The sequence below is a fragment of the Trematomus bernacchii genome, unplaced genomic scaffold (genome assembly GCF_902827165.1).
Source record: "Trematomus bernacchii unplaced genomic scaffold, fTreBer1.1, whole genome shotgun sequence".
NCBI classification, from domain to species: Eukaryota; Metazoa; Chordata; class Actinopteri; order Perciformes; family Nototheniidae; genus Trematomus; species Trematomus bernacchii.
In genome coordinates, this window is record NW_022987714.1 from 8,574,630 (window position 1) to 8,592,992 (window position 18,363).

The 18,363-nt window shown below is 40.4% G+C and overlaps 1 protein-coding gene across 4 annotated transcripts in view; it reads left to right on the forward strand.

Moving 5' to 3' along the window:
• Window positions 1–18,363, forward strand: part of trim44 (tripartite motif containing 44) — a 44,259-nt gene that overhangs the window by 9,667 nt on the left and 16,229 nt on the right. For all 4 annotated transcript variants that reach the window (XM_034141274.1, XM_034141275.1, XM_034141272.1 and 1 more), the window contains 2 exons: window positions 2,260–2,544; window positions 8,246–8,268. In XM_034141274.1, coding sequence (XP_033997165.1) covers window positions 2,260–2,544; window positions 8,246–8,268 — 308 coding nt within the window. The remainder of the gene's footprint in view (window positions 1–2,259; window positions 2,545–8,245; window positions 8,269–18,363) is intronic.

Sequence of the window (18,363 nt, forward strand, 5' to 3'; positions counted from 1 at the left end):
AGAAGTGGCTGCTATGATTGTGCTATAAAGACTGCTTAAAGACAAGCATGCAACAGGAACAGGAATGAAGTAAGGAAATGTGATGAGCCAAGTTTTAGCCTCTCAGCGAGGGAACTTATTGGGAGTTTTGCCACTACAAGTATAGAAGAGATGGCTAAATTACTCAGTTTTGTCCATTACGCCACCTTTATATGTAACTGAACCCTGAGTTTCACTATGGGGATTCATAAAGGGTTGTCTTATCTTATAGTGCCTTGTCTGAACTATGCTAACGTTTTTACCATAAGCTAACATTAGCCACAAGCTACTGATCATGAATTCAAATTGAAATTACATTTTAAAGAGGATTATTGGACAATTGCAAACATAAAAATCGATATAGTTGTACTTTAAGTCATTGACAGACTAGCCATTTAAAAATAAATAGCTATGGTTTAACTCTTCATCAGTATACAGGCATAGTTCAAAAATCCAAAGGTCTGGCACCAGAGGTATAGGCAATGGCTGTTGACTGGAAAACAGGCAAAAAGTCAGGTCTCAAAACAAGGCTTGTTAAAGTGGCTTAAGAGCTTTGCAAAAAAAACAAGCCGATCTGGCACAGGCTTGAGGGAGACTGAGGCTTAATTTAGAATCATGAAATGGTTTTAGTGCCCCGGTGATTGTTTGAAGATGCTCACTGTCAGGAAGCAGCTCTTGAAAGATGCACCCACACACAGCGAAGAGCAGAAGTACCAGGAAAGGCTGTGACAACTGTAAAGAAATTAAGAGTAAGACTAAAATTGAATATGTAAATCCATCATGGTGTCCATGACACCTCAATCAGCGCAAGATGCTTCATACTCTAAAACATGAGCAACAGCTTAAGCATTACATTTTTTTCCCATTACGAAATGAGGTAGTAAATGCCTTGTCATTTTCTTAATGTGTTTTCTAAGTGTTCACTGCTCACATTTAAATTGATGAGTCTTCTAGAAGATTTAATCATCTTGTATTGTAATTTTGTTGGATTTATTATATTTGAGCACTCCCTTCTATTGCCCTGTGCGTTAAAGTAAGAGAACTTTCAAAGGCATAGAAAGATACATTTGGAAAAGGATGCTTGATTCACACTACTCTTTCACATTCAAAGATATGCTTCACTTGAGTATCTAGACAAGAAACGAATCAGGTTGCTAGACCAAGGCAGTAGTAGTCAATTGTTCCTAGTTAATTAGAAATATTTTCAGGTTATTGATTTTTGCTGAACCAAAAAGAGAAAAGGACTTTTTGATTTCGAATTAGATGTTAACTATGTCCCTTCGTCTGAATCAAAATGAGCAATGTGCAAACTTTTGTTTGCTCATACAAAGAAAGTAAATTCAAAATGTTACTTCTTGAGCTTGGTTTAATGGCCAATTTGGAAAATCTTGATTGCTTGTACTGAAAATGGAATATACACAATGAAAATGGAATATACACAATGAAAATGGAATATACACAATGAAAATGTGGGCCCCCAGGGGCATTGGCTCTGCCAACCTCCGTAAAGACTTATGATTCCTCGCTTCACTGCAGAGAGGGAGGCTGGGGGAAGCTAGGTGGAGAGGAAGAGAGTAAGGTTCTGCTCGAGGGAAGAGAAGAGACTGAGCAGCTGATGTTCATAGATAGAAGGGGTTATAACATATTCAGAAGAAGAGATCATGACATGGAGATTTTGGGGTGTTTTAGCTTAGGACAGAATTTGTGCTGGAGGTGGAGCCACATCGGTAGGGGAGCCATCTGTTAATTGAGGTGTTTTTTAACCTAATGAGTCATAGCTAAAGAGAGTTTCATCAGGGAACAGGGAAATGGATTAAAACGGGTTTCTCAGTGAGCTGTTCAGTTGCCTTGAAAGCCAAACAGATGGCTTTCTGTGGTAGAAAGAGCCTCTGAGGTCTCTATCTACAGATGGGATGCACGGAGTTCAGCTCCAGGGGATCTGCTTCATGCTATCAATTAGCTACTGCATGATAGAGACCAGCGGGCTTATTAAAATAGTATTCACATGTCGACATAAAAGTCAGAAGACTTTGCTGCTCCTATATTTTGGGTTTATGCATTACTCTTTTTTTTGCATCTGGATGTTCAATTTACATTTTTTTAAATTCATCTCATCTAATTTTTTACTTGTTTTATGTCTATCTCTGATCATTTGGACTTCCTGGACTTACATTTGCCCAGTTCATTCCTTCACTTACACTCATCCCCCGCTGTCTCCTATACTTCGTCTCCATATCTTAGATGTCAGTGGAAGAGCTGGAGGCCTATGTGAACAGCCAGTTCGATGAGCTACGCAGACTGGTGCGTCTGGAGGAGAAGAGGACCCTTCATCTGGTAGACCTCAAAGAAGCCTTCCTAACGGCATCCGCTGCTGAGAAAATCGCTGAGATCTCTGTCGAAACGGAGCGCCTGCAGGAGGAGATGGCCAACATCACACACCAGCTGTGCCTGCTGGAAAAGGCGGAGGCGTTGGGCCCTGCGGGGGCAGCAGTAGCTCTGGCAGCGGTACCAGCCCACAGAGTCCAGGTGAGAAGAACCTTTCTTCCTTATCGTCCTTATTCTGATCCTTAAACTGCTTTCACACAATCAGCAGTCTGTATCTCACTTACTGCACAGTTACAGTGAAAGTAAATAGAAAGGTTAGCAAGTTTATAATGTCACCAAAGCCCAGTGGATTTTAAAGCTTTAATTGGCACTTCGGAAACTGTGACACACACCATTTCACCTTCTTTATATTGCTGCTTTACATAAGCCTCAGTCTCATGCATTAGACTTCATTAGACTGATGTAGATAAAGGTGCTAAAATGTGGCCTGCTAAATCTAAGGTGACTTCTTTGTGGAAATAGTTAATGGGGTTTTTCATACCAGTTATAACTATCTTCTAGACAAGAAACTACTCAGAAAATTGACTTATTTATTTTGTATGGCTGTTGACAGTATTTTAAGATTTATTGAGTTAAGTAAAGATATAAAAAATGTCCTCTGTAAAAACCCTGGCTGTCATACATGAACAACATGAAACGACCATTTAGAACCTGGCTTTATTACATTTTCAGATTCCTGTCCTGGAAATGTATTCAAAATAATAAGATATACCTCAATTTGCATATTTTAAGATAAGATTTTAGGAAATATGTAATTTAATAAAGGTAAGTAATCAACATTGAACGTTTCATGGTGAAATCTGACAGTTAATTATGTGACGATATTTACCTGTAGTGCCTCCTCTCAAGTTAGGCTTCAAAATGTCCACTCTTTTACCAAAGGGAATCCAATTATACTGAATGCACTTTTTTCAGAGATGAAAGTTGGTTAATAACTGGTGAGCTTTTAACTTAATTCACATAGCAATCTTAGCTTGTTATAATCAAAATGTATGGCCAAACACGAAAACAGTTACAAAAATGAATCCAGAGACTCGTATTTAAGTAAAGCTTAAATTACAAAATAAAATGACAAGACTCTATCTGATGAGATCATATTGATAGAGCCCAAACAAACACGGTCAATGATAAATTAACGTAGACTTTAAACACAGAGTTCTGCTGCCAAAGCAGTTACTGAGGGCAGCCTTGTAAAACTGGCACTATTGCCTTGTCAATAAACAATTACAAACAATTTGCCAGCCAGCAGAAAGCTGTTATGTTGCTGATCATCTGTATCCAACTTTACAGAGCATGCTGTAGTAGATATTATTTCAAATGTAACCTCAACCTGTCTTCCTTTGCTTATGATGCGACTTATCTTTGTTATATTTCCGCTGATGGGGAGTCGGTCCGATGCGCTGCTTAAGGACACTTTAGGCAGGGTATCCTCAATGCTAGCAGCCATGGGGTGTGATCCCAGGCCTTCAACTTAAACTATTATCTTACTAATGACCGCTGCATCTGCTACATAGTCATTATGGCGAAAATGAATATGGTAAACAGGTGCCGCAATACACAGCTTTGTTCCAAATGAAAGGAGAGACCAGCTGTAGTTATCCGGGCGTATATTATGTTGAGAAAAATGCAGTTTTCCTATCATACAGTCAGCTGTGTCAGTGTGATACAGGTAGTTAGATGCACATAAATCCTGCGCTGTAGGCTGATGAAGCATACGTGTAACGGTGTTTGTCCTCTGTAATTCTGCCATGAACACAGCAGGTACACTCTTCTTCTTTTTACATGCCCGCCCGTTAGTCATAGTAAGCTTCCCATGCCAAAGTGCTGAGTGCTGTTACAGTATGTAATTCATACATTTACACATACATTGGCACTAAGGAAATGGCATGCCAACACACTTAGGTCACTTCAGATCCTGCTGCACTTCACTCCCTCATCTCTAATTTGGAAATTGAAGTGGGGGCTTTTACTGCCTATAGATCCCAGATTAAAACATCCCATCGGTCCATTTGTCACTCTCCATACTTAAGTCAGCACAGTCAGGAAAAGGAGGCCTGAGTGTTCCCTGGTGATGCTCTGTGGGAGCAGAGAGGCTGCAGTAATGGCGGTAGCTGACGTGCAGATTGCTTTTCTGGCTGAGAAATGAATCCATTGTGGGCCAGGTTCATTAAGGCTCTAATTGAATGCCGATGGTTACCCTGTTTGTTCTCATGTGTTAGTTATTGCTAGAACGGGCAGTGTTATTTGATCACAGGAGAGGTGTGTGTAGGTGTAGAGAGGGAGCTTATGCAGCACTTTACTTATCCAGTAATTATATGTCTTTTTAATGTTGATCTGGGCTGAGTTTTAATGTGTAGTCTGAGATTTAATGTGAAAGAATCTCGGGGCGCCAAAACAGTCATTGCATCACAAACTCAGCAAGACCTCCAGCAATTTTGTCCTCGGTAAAACATTTACGACGTGTAGGGAGCCTTGTGAATCCAGAGAACAACTGGCTCAAACATGAATTCTCCTTTTTGCTCCCTCACTCTGTCACTGTTAGTCTCGCAGTGGCTGTGCCTACAGACGGCACATTGAACTACAATCATTCACTTGCCCCTTTACTGCAGTTCTGCTCAACTGTGATGCTAGAACTTAAACAATACTTAGTTTGATCCATCTACCAATAGTTGGTTTGATTCATTAGTTAGTAGGTGTTAAAAGGTGACACATCTCAAACTGACTGAGCTCAGAGTGATGTTTTGACTTGCCTGCATTCAAAATCAACAAGTAAGTGTAGAATGTATGAAAAGTAGGAAAGCAACACATACTTTTTAGGCTTTGGGTTGATATTCTAATTGATTAATAGGTTGTTTCAGCACACACCGCTAGCAAGAGCTGCAGTAGTGTGTATTCTATATCATTATTTTTGCAAAAGTCCTAGAATGTCATAGTGTTTTGGATTTGAAGTCAAGGAAAGAAACCATAACATCAGGGTATGTGACACTATAAAAGAAAATACTCTAAAGCTTTTTTAAATATGTATAAACCTTGTGAATTTTAGTTTTTTGTTTGTTTCCCCATGTGTAAAGTGCAACCTAATCCTGTTTGCCAGAGAGGTAGAGAGGTATAGCCTCTAGCACTTTTTGGAAGTAGTGCCTTGATTCCAAAAAAGGTTTTGAAGTAAAGCTTTGAGCTTCAGAGCAAAGTCAGAGAGTGCTAGCCGCCTTTAAAGAATAATAAACTCATATTCTGCAGTCTGCTGAACGAAGCAACTATGATGTCAAATGTTTCACACCTGCATAAAACCCATCCTTTAAACTGCTCCCAAAAGAATAAACCACATAATTGAGGTGAGTCTTCTTGCTTAAGGTCAAACAAACAAATTACCACTGGTTCAGTTATTAATCTCTTGTCTTTTTTTAAATGCAGGCACAGGAACACCGGTAAAGACACACATACACACACATAAAAAAGATGTTGAGCGGGGATGAGAAAAACATTGAGAAAATTGACCAATCAGTGGGAGCCAGAGGGAGAATATATTAAGAGACTTTGTCTCAGACCGAGAACATTTGTTATAAAAATGCTCTGTCTCCAGATTTTCATTAAAAAAGGGCCAGTAGGCACCCATTTGTACAACCACGGAGTGTGTTTACTTGAACATTCCCTGACGACCATACAGTAATTAAAAAACATTTATATGTCACTTGGCAGGAAATGATCTTTCTCCTTGACTGGTAGGGACACAGACGGGGCATTAAAACAGAGCCAAGACGCCTCATCAGCCAGGCGTTAAGAGTCTGCAGCAGTGACCCCACCATGACTCAGCGTTACCTGGCTCACTATAGTGCTCCGAGGCTGATTAGAAACAACGCAGCTGCCTCATGGCTACCTTTTAAATCAGATAGGAAACACTGTTTTTACACCATCGTGTTTATTTTAGATTTGTTCGTATTCATCTATAATGCATGTTTGAGAAAAGGTTAGTTTCCATTCATGAACAATATAAAATGATAATTTATCAATATTTCTTCATTAGGGCTCATTGTCCATGCATGGACTTAAATGTGCACCATAGGAAGCCCTTGAGTTTTTATGTATGCACATATAGATTTCAGTGCCTTAGGCCATGTGAATAATATGATATAAGAAATATGAAATCTTGTTTTATTCAACAGTGAAGGTATTATTTTAACAAAGGTGTAATAAACTGTGGTTATCTAAAGCCGGAACAATGCTTCATACCCGTCAGCCTTTTTTTCTAAAAGTATATATTTTTTTATTTTGTGGGCATCGGCAGAAAACAATCTTTAATTGGACCACATTTAAACAAAGCACACAACTGGGACTAAAACCAAATACCATGGTTGTGGTTGAATGATAATTCAGTCATAGCAAATAACAAAGAAACAGTGTTTGTTTATTTTCACAGAAAATAGTAACACAGTTTCTTGAGGAAGTGACCATCATTTAGCAATGTTATGATAATGTTAGCTCAGCATTATTGGTTGGATATCTTCATTGTTTATGTTGTCTCTTTAGGGAAGTGATTACAAATATGAAGTGTCACGCTTTAATATGCAAACATATTTCCTAAAGTGTAGAAATGACTCACTTAGAATAGATTGAAACTTGACTTATGATATTTCATGCACTTAATGGATCACTGGCTAAGGGTGCTTTACTGAAAAATGTTCCATATAAATGTTTTACCCGGCAACATAATTACTTCTTAAAAGAAATATGTCTCCTCTTGAATTTAAATGTTCTTGATAGATCAAATCTTATATATGTGTAAAGAGACAGTTGAATTGGGATTTGATGAAAGCCGTTCTGCATGTCTTCTTCCCTTTTGGTGTACTGCCACTGTGGAAATCTACTCGTTAGAAAGTCTCAAAGCTACTTGGTAAATGTCAGTTTTGCACTAATTGACTTTTGATTCTATGTAAGTGTTCGACAAGGTAAACCAGAAATAATCTCACCAAGTTCCAATATTTGAAAATAAGTATTTGTCCAGATTCTGAAGCTAATTAAATCTCCCCAGCCTCCACTCATCAGCTCTCCTCTCATGTGCTGCGCCGCCAAGGAGCCACTGGCTTTGAGACACCGTTAGTTAAAAGCCCTTTCTGATGCAGCCATTTTAGCGCTGGTAGTCGAGGTCCACTGCTACAGTTCAGTCAGGACTCAGTGGGCTGTTAATGATTACAAAAGAGACCGCCATGTGCTCAAAGTCCTCTTGACTGAAAATAAACCAATTGAGATTAGGAATGGTATAACAAGTAGTTTGGCTGTAGTGCATGACAGTGATTTCAAGTGTATTGCATTGGTACTGGAGCTGTGTGTTCTGCATGCTAAATAATGAGTTTAAAAGTGGTCCATGGTGTAGATTCATATTAAATAAATGTTATGTGTTTAAATGTGAAATAATGCATTAACAGCTTCTCTAAATTGATAGAATCTAAAATGTGATTACATTTTTCATTTGGCGCATGAATACCTTTTTACTTGATGTATTTGTGTACACCAGCAGTCAAAAAGTCACATCAATCTATTTGACATGGAAAACAATCTTTTAAGCCCCAATGACAATTAAACAGTAAAGCCAGCACGTGAATAGTGTTGTGCGGCTAACTTGGTGCTTTGTTCCACACTGCTCCTTTTTAATAAGATCATGAATAAACATGAGAATAACTGGTGGATAAAAATGAACATTAAATGGTCAGATAAAAAGCCACACCAGCTGTGTTGACTAGGTTAATGTTAATGATGTTGTTTATCTTTGTATCTGCTATCCACAACTGCCGTGCAAAGATTTTAATTATGATTTATTCTCACTCTGTCTCTTTCTCCTTGTTTGCAGCGCGACATTGAGGCCAGGCCAAGGTAAGACTGCCAGTGTGATTCATTTCCACCCTTTCAAAACAGGATAGTTTAGCGGGCACTAAGGGCCCTTCATAACATCCTCACTCAGGTCATTGGTGCCATCAAACACCATGAGACTGTTGATTATCCAGCCTGCATAATAACACAAACACACCCTGCAAGTCTCTTGTAGTGACTCACTCGCGCAACTCACAAACTCACGACATACACAGAGTCCCCTAAACACACAAAGCCTCCAAACTTCAGCAGTCGCATGCGAGTCACGTCTGTGCCCCAGCGAGGCAATTAGTAGCTCTCATCTGTGTGTGCCTGTTGGAATCAGAAGAGGTGACAATCTGCCTGGTCCAATCAGAAAGCTATGCAGAGAGGCTGTGTGTGTGCTTATATGCATGCATACTCTATATGTGTGCACTTTAATAAGACAAGCTGTTTTGTCATTAGCGGGGTCAAGTCTCACGGTCTGATTTAGTAATACATTAATGAAGATGATTATGTGCAGGTATATGTGAAGGAAGTTAGCGACTAAACTTCGCCAAGAGGCTAAATAAGGCTCATCACTTTGACACATTCGAAAAACCATTACAAGAGACATTTATCAACAAAATGATAGCAAACAAAGTAGATAAAAAGCCTTTTTTAAATGTTTTATTTGACATGCAAGTTGGTCTCCAAGAAGGCGGGACAAGACAAAAAATGCTATTTGGGGGGGTTCGAGAGCTATTTGATATTTTATCAAATACTACTTTATTTCCTTTTTCTAAAACTCTTATTTACATTTTGGACAAGTATATAGGACAAGTATATTTAACAAGTATATTTAACGCAACAATTGCATGTTTCAGGATTTTGGGAATGAATTATTTTAAACTTCATAAGTGGGACACAAAATGTCTTCCAATTCTGGATTGACCCAGTTGTGTTTAGAATTAACAATTTATGAAAATTATAGAAATGATAAAACTAGGACATGAGCATCCATATTATTTTCCAGTTTTTTCCAGTATTCCAGTTGCGTTTACGGTTTGTTTGTGTAGTTTTTGCGACATCTTTGACCTTTTATCTCAGTCTGTGTCAGACAATCTGAACTGGATAGTCCTCTCCCAGTCTCAAAGTTATTGATCTGTTGACACGGAAACCCATCAGCCTCCTTCTCCTCAGTGCAGGAGCGCTCCTAGCACCACCTGCTGTCTCTGCCTCTCCTCCTGGCTGCCCCTCTGGGCTTTTATCTCTAAGTACTTCTCCTCTTCTCTAGACAAAGACACACACACACACACACACACTCAGACACCTTCATCAAATTTCAGCACATCTGTCCTCAGAGAAAAGAACCTTATTTTCTGTGGGACTTGATTTAAGATGAAGGCTGAATACTAAAATAATTCGGTGGGACTTTCTCTGCAAACAGAAATGTTATGTTTTATTTCACTTTGTGCTATTGATATTGCGGCGCTGCCTGCTTGTGGGAAATGTACTGTATTTCCTCTCTGGAGTGTAATGTGCCTTTCTTTTAATAAGCAGAGAAAGTCACGACTATGGCTGGCGCACAGTGCCAACATGTAATATGTTATTGATTGGGCAGCCAGTATTATAACCCCGCTCTGCAGCAGATGGCAGCGAGCTTGGACCCAAGGGTGAGATGGAGCTAATAGTTTGTCCTTGGCCAAGGTTAACCTCGACATCTCTGCACAAACACACTCTCGGAAATAATTACTCCCAAAGATCCCGGCCTTGCCCTTGAATGTAGTGGGGGCAGATTATACTGTAGCTAGTGGAAGATGACACTCTTTGAAGAGACATACTAGGAAAATGTACGTTTTTGAGAGGTTAGTAGAAATGATAAAAGTGAATTCTGGAGAGCTTCGTTCGTGAGTTTATTATGGTGCTTAAGCTGTAGAGACGGGACATGTGAAATGTTTGAAGGGTAAACAAACAAAGGAGATATCCTGTCTTTGGAAAGGAGATGAAAGAGAAATGAGTGGAAGGAAAAAGAAAGGATAACGATTGTGCAGGATCAAGTGAGGAGTGGTTGTTTTCTGGTTTTGTGCAATGGGATCCAGACAGCAAATTGATTATGGAGCAGAAACACTAATCCGCTGTCTGAGCCCCATATCGCCGCTGTAGACGGAGCTTCCCCAGGGGACAACAATCCTGCACCCACACGCTTCTTTCCTGCACTTCCTCATCAATACCATCCCCCTCCTCTCCCCGAGCCTCTTAACATAGGTACTCCATGCCTGCCAAGATGTGTCCTCCTCCGAATATAAATCTTGCTTAACTCCCCTCAGCCCAACCGTCTCACTGCTGCCTCTAATGTGATGCATTGCAAATGTCACTTGCCTTCCTCGGCTTTAACCCACTCACCTCCCCTGCAACCCCTGTCCCTGATGTGCGCCTCTTTTACATGTTTTTGAATGTCTATGTGTTTGTCTCTTTATTTGCATGTGTGTATTTGTATGCACGTAAGAGCCTAATAGAGGTAAACCAGAACAGTGTTTATCATCTAGCCTTATTAGGCTGTTGCAATCCTTTGAAAATCAATGTTGTGTGTATGCACGCAATAATGTTTGTTTGAACTGTTGGGTTATGCTTATTCCATGGTGAATTATAATTCTATATTTTCAATTTTAATTAGGGGAGTAATTATTAAATGTAGCACTTACATTTTTTTATATCTCTCATAGTTCACGCCTCCCTTCGTTATTTCAGGAGGTACACCGTTCATTAGCTTTTATATTGTACAGTCTGAGCCCTTTTTGATCACATAGGGACTTGGTAAATCAGGAGTCACCATGCCACTGATCAAAAGATGAGAGCGTCTTCACACACACACACACACACACACACACACACACACACACACACACACACACACACACACACACACACACACACACACACACACACACACACACACACACACACACAGGAAGGATGGGTATAACTGGCTGGTTTCTGCAGAAGAGCTTTAAGTCCAGAAAGCCAATTTAAAGTTGTCTCCTGAGATATGACACATAAGGGAGAATTGATGTAAAGACAATGAGAGAAAAAGAGAAGTGCACTAAGGAATTGTGCTTGTTAAACTGAAATGTGCTGCTCTGTTGGGACTTGGGAAGATTTAAGGAGATTCATCGAATAAATTATTTGTATTGTGGCTTCTATGACTTTAAGTCTTTATCTCTGAAGCTTCGGACCAAGAGAAGTCTCTCTGATACTCTTCAAATAAGTGTTTCATCCTTTTCTGTAAGTTGGTTAGAAGTAACAATCAAATATAGTTCAAAGTCACTTATCAGTCTCCTTTTCACCAAGTCGCTGTGATATTAGCAACATTATTGTACAAACATTAAGACTTACAGCAGGACCTCCTGTATTCTTAAGCTACTAACCATTTGCCCTAAGTGGCAACTCATTTCTGCCCACTTATAACTCTGTTGCGTTTATTTCAACTTGATTCCAACAGAGATGTGTTTACCTGACAGATATGCAATACATACACTGCATATATTAGACTCATAAACACTTTAAACGTTTATCCTTTGAGCTAATATTTGACGCTCAGATGGATGATGCTCAAAGAATTGCATGACCGATTGTCTTCAGTAGTAAATACCTTCTAAGAAAGGTTTTTGTTCTGTTGTAAAGCCTACTTGTACGCAGTGCAGGGCAAACTACGGTACAAATGCACAGTGGAATGAATAGAGCAGATCATATGTAGATTATAAGGGGCATCTGTGTGGGTGCATCACACACTCACTTTGCACCCGCTTCTGCTTATTATTCTTTTGAAAAATCTGCCTTCTTATCTGAATCAGGTTTATTTTATTTAGACAGAAAGAGAGAAATGATTTAAACAAAAGACATAAGAAATGCAAACTGTGAAACCCCCAGAGCTTACTGTAGAAAAACATGTCACACAGAAAGAAGAAAGAGAAGGGACGTGTGTCGAGAAGAATCGTTAGAAAACAGCAAAATGCATATATATGAAATGAAAGGGAAAAAATAGGCATGAATACATTTAATGGAAGAAAAGTGGAAACGTCGGTTGACAGTAACTGTATCTGATCTCCTGAACATAAAAACTTCAGCTGGTTAAGTTGTTAAGAGCTGAAATCCGCCCCAAGAACGCTAAATCTATAAGAATAAAAACTCTGAATTAAGAAAAGGTAAAGCTTTGCGACATGTGGCAAGAGTGACGGAGGCGTTCTGAGCATATAAATCACACAGTGTAATCACACTTAAAGGGTACAGCTTGCTGGGAAGCGTAGCACTTCTAATTACAATGGTGAGTTCCCCCCCATTCATTTTGCCAATCACTCACGTCTGGGCTGTATCTCCAGAGCTCCCGTCCCCTGCTTCACTCACTCTATCATGCCTGGAACACACAGGTACACACACACACACATCTGAAAGTTGGCAGATTAAAGCTCTTAATTTCCCTCCATATTCTTTTCATTTCCTTTCAGATTCTCTCTAACATATGCTCACATATTATGCATACATTACAATATTTTACAATTTTATGAATAATGTGCTCCACAACCACAATTAATAGCGTCTCTGACTCATATAACCATACATGTCCTGTCGTTTAGAAATGGTCCCAATTCCCTCGTTATGATCTGCCATCATCGCCCGCCCGCTGACAGAGAAGAGCAATGGGGCAAATCGCTCACTATTTCTGTCTGAGTGAAGGCTGTAGACCACCCTCAATCACGGTGTACGCACACCAACTCAAGGAAAATGGGGTGACAGCAGGAAAGCAAAGCAGGGGTGCTTTGGGGACACAGCTTATCTTTTCGTGCGTGCTGCCTGCCCTTGCCTGGGTCGTATAGATTGGTTGAGTGAAGCAGGGGGGGTGTCAAGGGAGCAAGGCCAGAGGACACAGGACAGAGCCCGGAGAGGAGGGCATGGAGGGAGAGAGCTACTTCTTCATTTAATGAAAAATGTACATCGCCTGTAAAAAAAAGCAGCCACTACAAGCCCTCGTGTGTGTGTGTGTGTGTGTGTGTGTGTGTGTGTGTGTGTGTGTGTGTGTGTGTGTGTGTGTGTGTGTGTGTGTGTGTGTGTGTGTGTGTGTGTGTGTGTGTGTGTGTGTGTGTGTGTGTGTGTGTGTGTGTGTGTGTGTGTGTGTGTGTGTGTGTGTGTGTGTGTGTGTGTGTGTGTGTGGTGTGTGTGTGTGTGTGTGTGTGTGTGTGTGTGTGTGTGTGTGTGTGTGTGGTGTGTGTGTGTGTGTGTGTGTGTGTGTGTGTGTGTGTGTGTGTGTGTGTGTGTGTGTGTGTGTGTGTGTGTGTGTGTGTGTGTGTGTGTGTGTGTGTGTCCTCTGTTTCTTCTTCCTTGGCCATTCCACAGGAGTAGATCTGTGGTCCCAAATGAATGCCAAGTACACACAACCCAAACTGACAAATACACAGACATGCGTTTAGATGATAAGAGACTATCAGCATGTATAATTCATGACACGTGCGCAACGTTCCTGCAGACTTTTAAATGTCATTATTTGGTATGTGAGTGTGTGTCTCGTGGGTAACGTCTTCACTAGCATGACTTGCAACAAAGTATTTGAAAACTTGGAAAGAGTGAAGTGTTAAAGGGAGTTAAAAAATAGTAATTACTAGACATGTGTATGCGTGCATGTGTATGTGGCCTTGTCTTTTTCAGATTCAGAAACTTTTCCTGAATACTAATGATGTTATTCGCACCCTAGCAACACCCATCTATCTCAGTTTGCATGCTCGATCCTTCAGATTCCATCCAACCCTTCCAGTACACTTTGATGGTTCAAAGAGAAAGTTGGAAGTTGTCTAATTGAATATCCTGTAAGGCAAGTATGACTCATGACTGTATTACCGCCTGTCAAAGTGTAAAACAAATTAGACAGCTGGCGATGTATTTATTTATTTGTGACAGGGATGAATGTATTTTCAAACAGACTTCTTTCTATTTTAGTTTAGACTGCCACCAAATAATGTAGATGTTCTTCAGGATTTAGAATTCCACAAGTACTGTAGTACTGCTACTATTTTAGTTGCTGATTTCTTTACAGTATGGGTCTGTGATAGTCCGGCTCAGTGTATAGAGCTTCGACCAGAGCTTTGAGAGTGCCTCTCGTATTGATCTGCTGTGTAGACAGATATGAGAGCACTGGCGAGTGCTGTATGTCTTGTCTTTAATCCCAGAGAGCCAATAGTTGGCAGTAAGTGTCTGTGAGGCACCCAAGGCTATAGTGCGGCAGGAAAGGGTCACTGCTGTTGATACTAGAGCCTGTAGTACCTATGAATAATGGATTGTTAATGCATGGCTGTTCCCTTGTCTTACTACTGCTGTTTTTGTTGAATGTGTGCAAAGGTGTGATTGTACTTGCGAATATTGCTTTAAGACTGGTGTGCCTTTCTTTATAGATTCTTTTAACTAGATTGTCATTTTTATTCTGCTCTTATTGAAAGCTGATATGAAAGCAGTTTAACAGTTTAAGCAGCACCATAGGATTCTTTAAATATTCATATTTGATGAACTTTGCCTTTTAAAGTGTGAAAAAGGGCTATTTAACACAAAGTACTGGGTTGAGAACAGTTTGCAATTCTTATTTTACATATCAATCTGATTTTCTTACCCAGAGGGACTCTGCGTGAGTTAGAATAGAATATATTGTTATGTTAACTTCATTTTAAGGTGGTTTTAAAGACGTATAAAGGATCAAATGCTATCAGAGATGTTGATAAAGGAATAGTGATCGTAATTTTGGAAATGAAGCTGAGCGCAGGTATGGTGTAGCCCGTATTACAGAAGTACCAAGGAAGATGTAGGGTGACTGCTAAGGAGGAAAGGGGGGGAGGGGGGAAGGTGGAGGGGAAAATAGCAAAACCACAGTAAGCTTTCTGAGCAGGTTGGTAATGCAGAAGGAAAAGGCATGACGAATGAAAGAGAGTGTAGCAAATTATATTCCCCAAAGCTCGAGGGCACACGACAGCAACAATAGGTTAGTCTCTGATGGTACACTTCACCAAGCTTCCTTGTACAAGCGTTTTATATCTTCCAGCGGTCCATATTTTGTTATATCTGCTTCAACAAATAATCGTCCTGATAACCTTGTACCATATAATATGTAGGCCAGTGTTGAACATCCTGCAGTGTCCCTTATACTGAGAAACCACACTCATTCTTTTCCCACAGGTTTTGCATTCATTTACTGTCTCTGGGATTGTAAATTCAGGCGGACATGTCATGTTTATGACACATCGTAAAATGTGTTGATGTGTCATTATCTACTTCATTATTTATGAGTACAGAGCAGCGTTTCTATGTGCTGCTCTCCCAGCCTGAATTGTTCATTCCTTTTTTCCCTGCACCTGCTCATTGAATTACCTACCCAGACTTCTCTAGCTGTCCCATCTCATAATCACATTGTCATAGACGCCTCTGCGGTTTGTGTTCTCTTGAGAGAAAAGCTGTGAGGATTTGGAATCAGAAATAAAAAATTAAATCAAAATGTGTTAATTACAGCTCCCCATTGCAAGCAAAAAACTTCTGGTGTGTGTGTGTGTGGGTGTTGGTGTGTGCAATTACTCGAAAAAGATGAAAAAGCGACAAGACAAAAGAAAGTGAGAGGAAAGTGACTGAGGAAGTGCAATGATGAAGAGAGATGACAGACAGCGGGAGCCCGATTGCCTCACCGAATGTGCAGATGTTGTGATTTTCTCTTTTTTTATCTCCATCACATGTCAGGGCACATCTGGCGAGATGCAGCTCTGTGGTAATGACGTGACCTTCTAGTTACGATTCTGTGATTCACAAGCAGTATTTCATAGCAAGACACATGACATGTCGAAGGGTGTTTTGCTGTCAGGCTGGTAAACATGATATATCTTTTACAATGAAAGTAAAAAAACAAGTGTAGAATAAAAGCGATGCTCGTATTTTCATCATACATTAAAATCAATGTAGGTTCTTTTGACAACAAAATTAGGCGTCTCAACATAACAAAAATAACCAACTGGTACAGCAAATGAATGTATACTCCCATCTGAATGATGTGACTAAACAAAAGTACATCGTTTTTTCGTGTTATCTAATAAGGCAACGTTATTGTTGATCAAATTATCTCAATTGTTGCGTTACCTATGATTTCATTCCATTGAAAGGTGATAAATTATCATATCGACTTATTGCCCAACCTTACATCCAGCATGGCTTAAAATTGTTTTTGCAGTTGCACCATGTTTGATATTTTTCTACAATCTACTGGCAAGCTTTAACTGTAGACTTTTGAACAGATATATGATCTGAACATTTAACAGCTGGAGTTTAATGATTAGAAAACGTCAATGTTGTCATCTGGAAGTGCCAGTCAGCCGGTTGCTAATTGGTATGATGTGCATGGTGCGTGCTGTAGGCAATGTGTGAGTGCCTTTGAGTTGTGTTTACATTCCGGAGTAACATTATTTGGCTTGGGGAAGGCTGATATGACACATTGTACAGGAAGTGGACGAGGCAATTAGAGCTCCCTCTTCTCTTGTCTTGTATCTTGTCAGGGAATTATACCCAATTACAAACAGGAAAAATAGGATCTATGGAAACACACACACACACACACACACACACACACACACACACACACACACACACACACACAGGCTAGCAGTATTACACCCACGAGGCAGATTGTCATACTGGATCTGTAGAAACTTTGCTTTCCACCCTGTCATGCATGCAATGCTCACGCACACACAAGTAAAAGCGCTCCGAAGATGTCACACTGTGTATAAACATCCATTATTCATTCTGGAACCACGCATAAACACCACGCACAAAAATACACACTCATACACACTCATACACACTTGCTTGGTTAGTGTAATTAGTGGAAAGCCAAAAAGAACAAGGCAACTGTCTCTTTGTGCAGACGGGAAGATGCTTTCAAAGATGACTTCCTCACAGTTTCACCTACTATGTTGCCTTTCGCCAAACACACACACAAACACACACAGATGCACATCATAGTGTGTTCACCTTCGGGTGGAATTACAGGTCTGATTTCAGTTTGGTGGAGATGTAGGAGAATCATAGTGGCATGCTGAACCATGGGGCAATGAATCACTGCCTTATCAAACCTCTGGGCCTAGGTATGAACTGTCAACACGGGAACAGCACACACACTCACTCGGACACAGCACAACGTCACAACATGTGTACTAGCGGGGCGGTTGTCAGGGCACTCTCCCTCTTCCAGGCTGTCCCTCTGCTCAGTTATTCTCCCAGTGAGGGGAGGGCAGAGGCTGCCATGTTTAATTCAGCAGCTTCACGACAAGCCCTGTCATCATGTAGATTTATTGTATCGGCTAGAGAGGAACGAGGAGATGGTTGGGATTTAACTACATCAGGATACTAATGGAAGACTTACCGTGCACTTTACAAAATCACCTTAATCCAACGTTGTTCTGTGAAGGGAGGGATGTGAGTGAAAAATTAATAGCTTTTTCAAATCAAATCAAATCAAGTTTTATTTATATAGCACATTTTTAAAACGATTTTTGGTCGAGCCAAAGTGCTGTACATATAATAATTACCTTACAGTAAGGACACTTTACAGACAATACAACAGCACAGTTTGTGCAGAATATCAGTATGAGAAAACGACACCCTCTGTCCTTAAGACCCTCACATCGTACAAGGAAAAACTTCCGGAGAAAAAACCCACAGTTTAAAGGGAAGAAATGGGAGAAACCTCAGGGAGAGCAACAGAGGAGGGATCCCTCTCCCAGGACGGACAGGCGTGCAATAGATGCCGCGTGGGTAGACCGAATGTTTGGAAATGCATGCGTCTATGATAAGAAGATGAATCCACGAGGAAGTCAAGAACAATCCTGTGGGAGCCATCAGGGAAGCAGCATGACGAGAGCCAGGCAGGACCGCAGAGACAGGCCCAGGCACGACCCAAAGTCCACGACTTAATCCAGAACTCAGGATAGAGGATCCAGGGCACAGGACCACAGCAAGAGGATCAGCCTCGACTCCGGATCCCGGCGTAGATATAGACACAAAAAAAATCGGAACATGCGAATACACAGACAGGCACACGCAGGGAGCAAGGTCCCCGCTGGG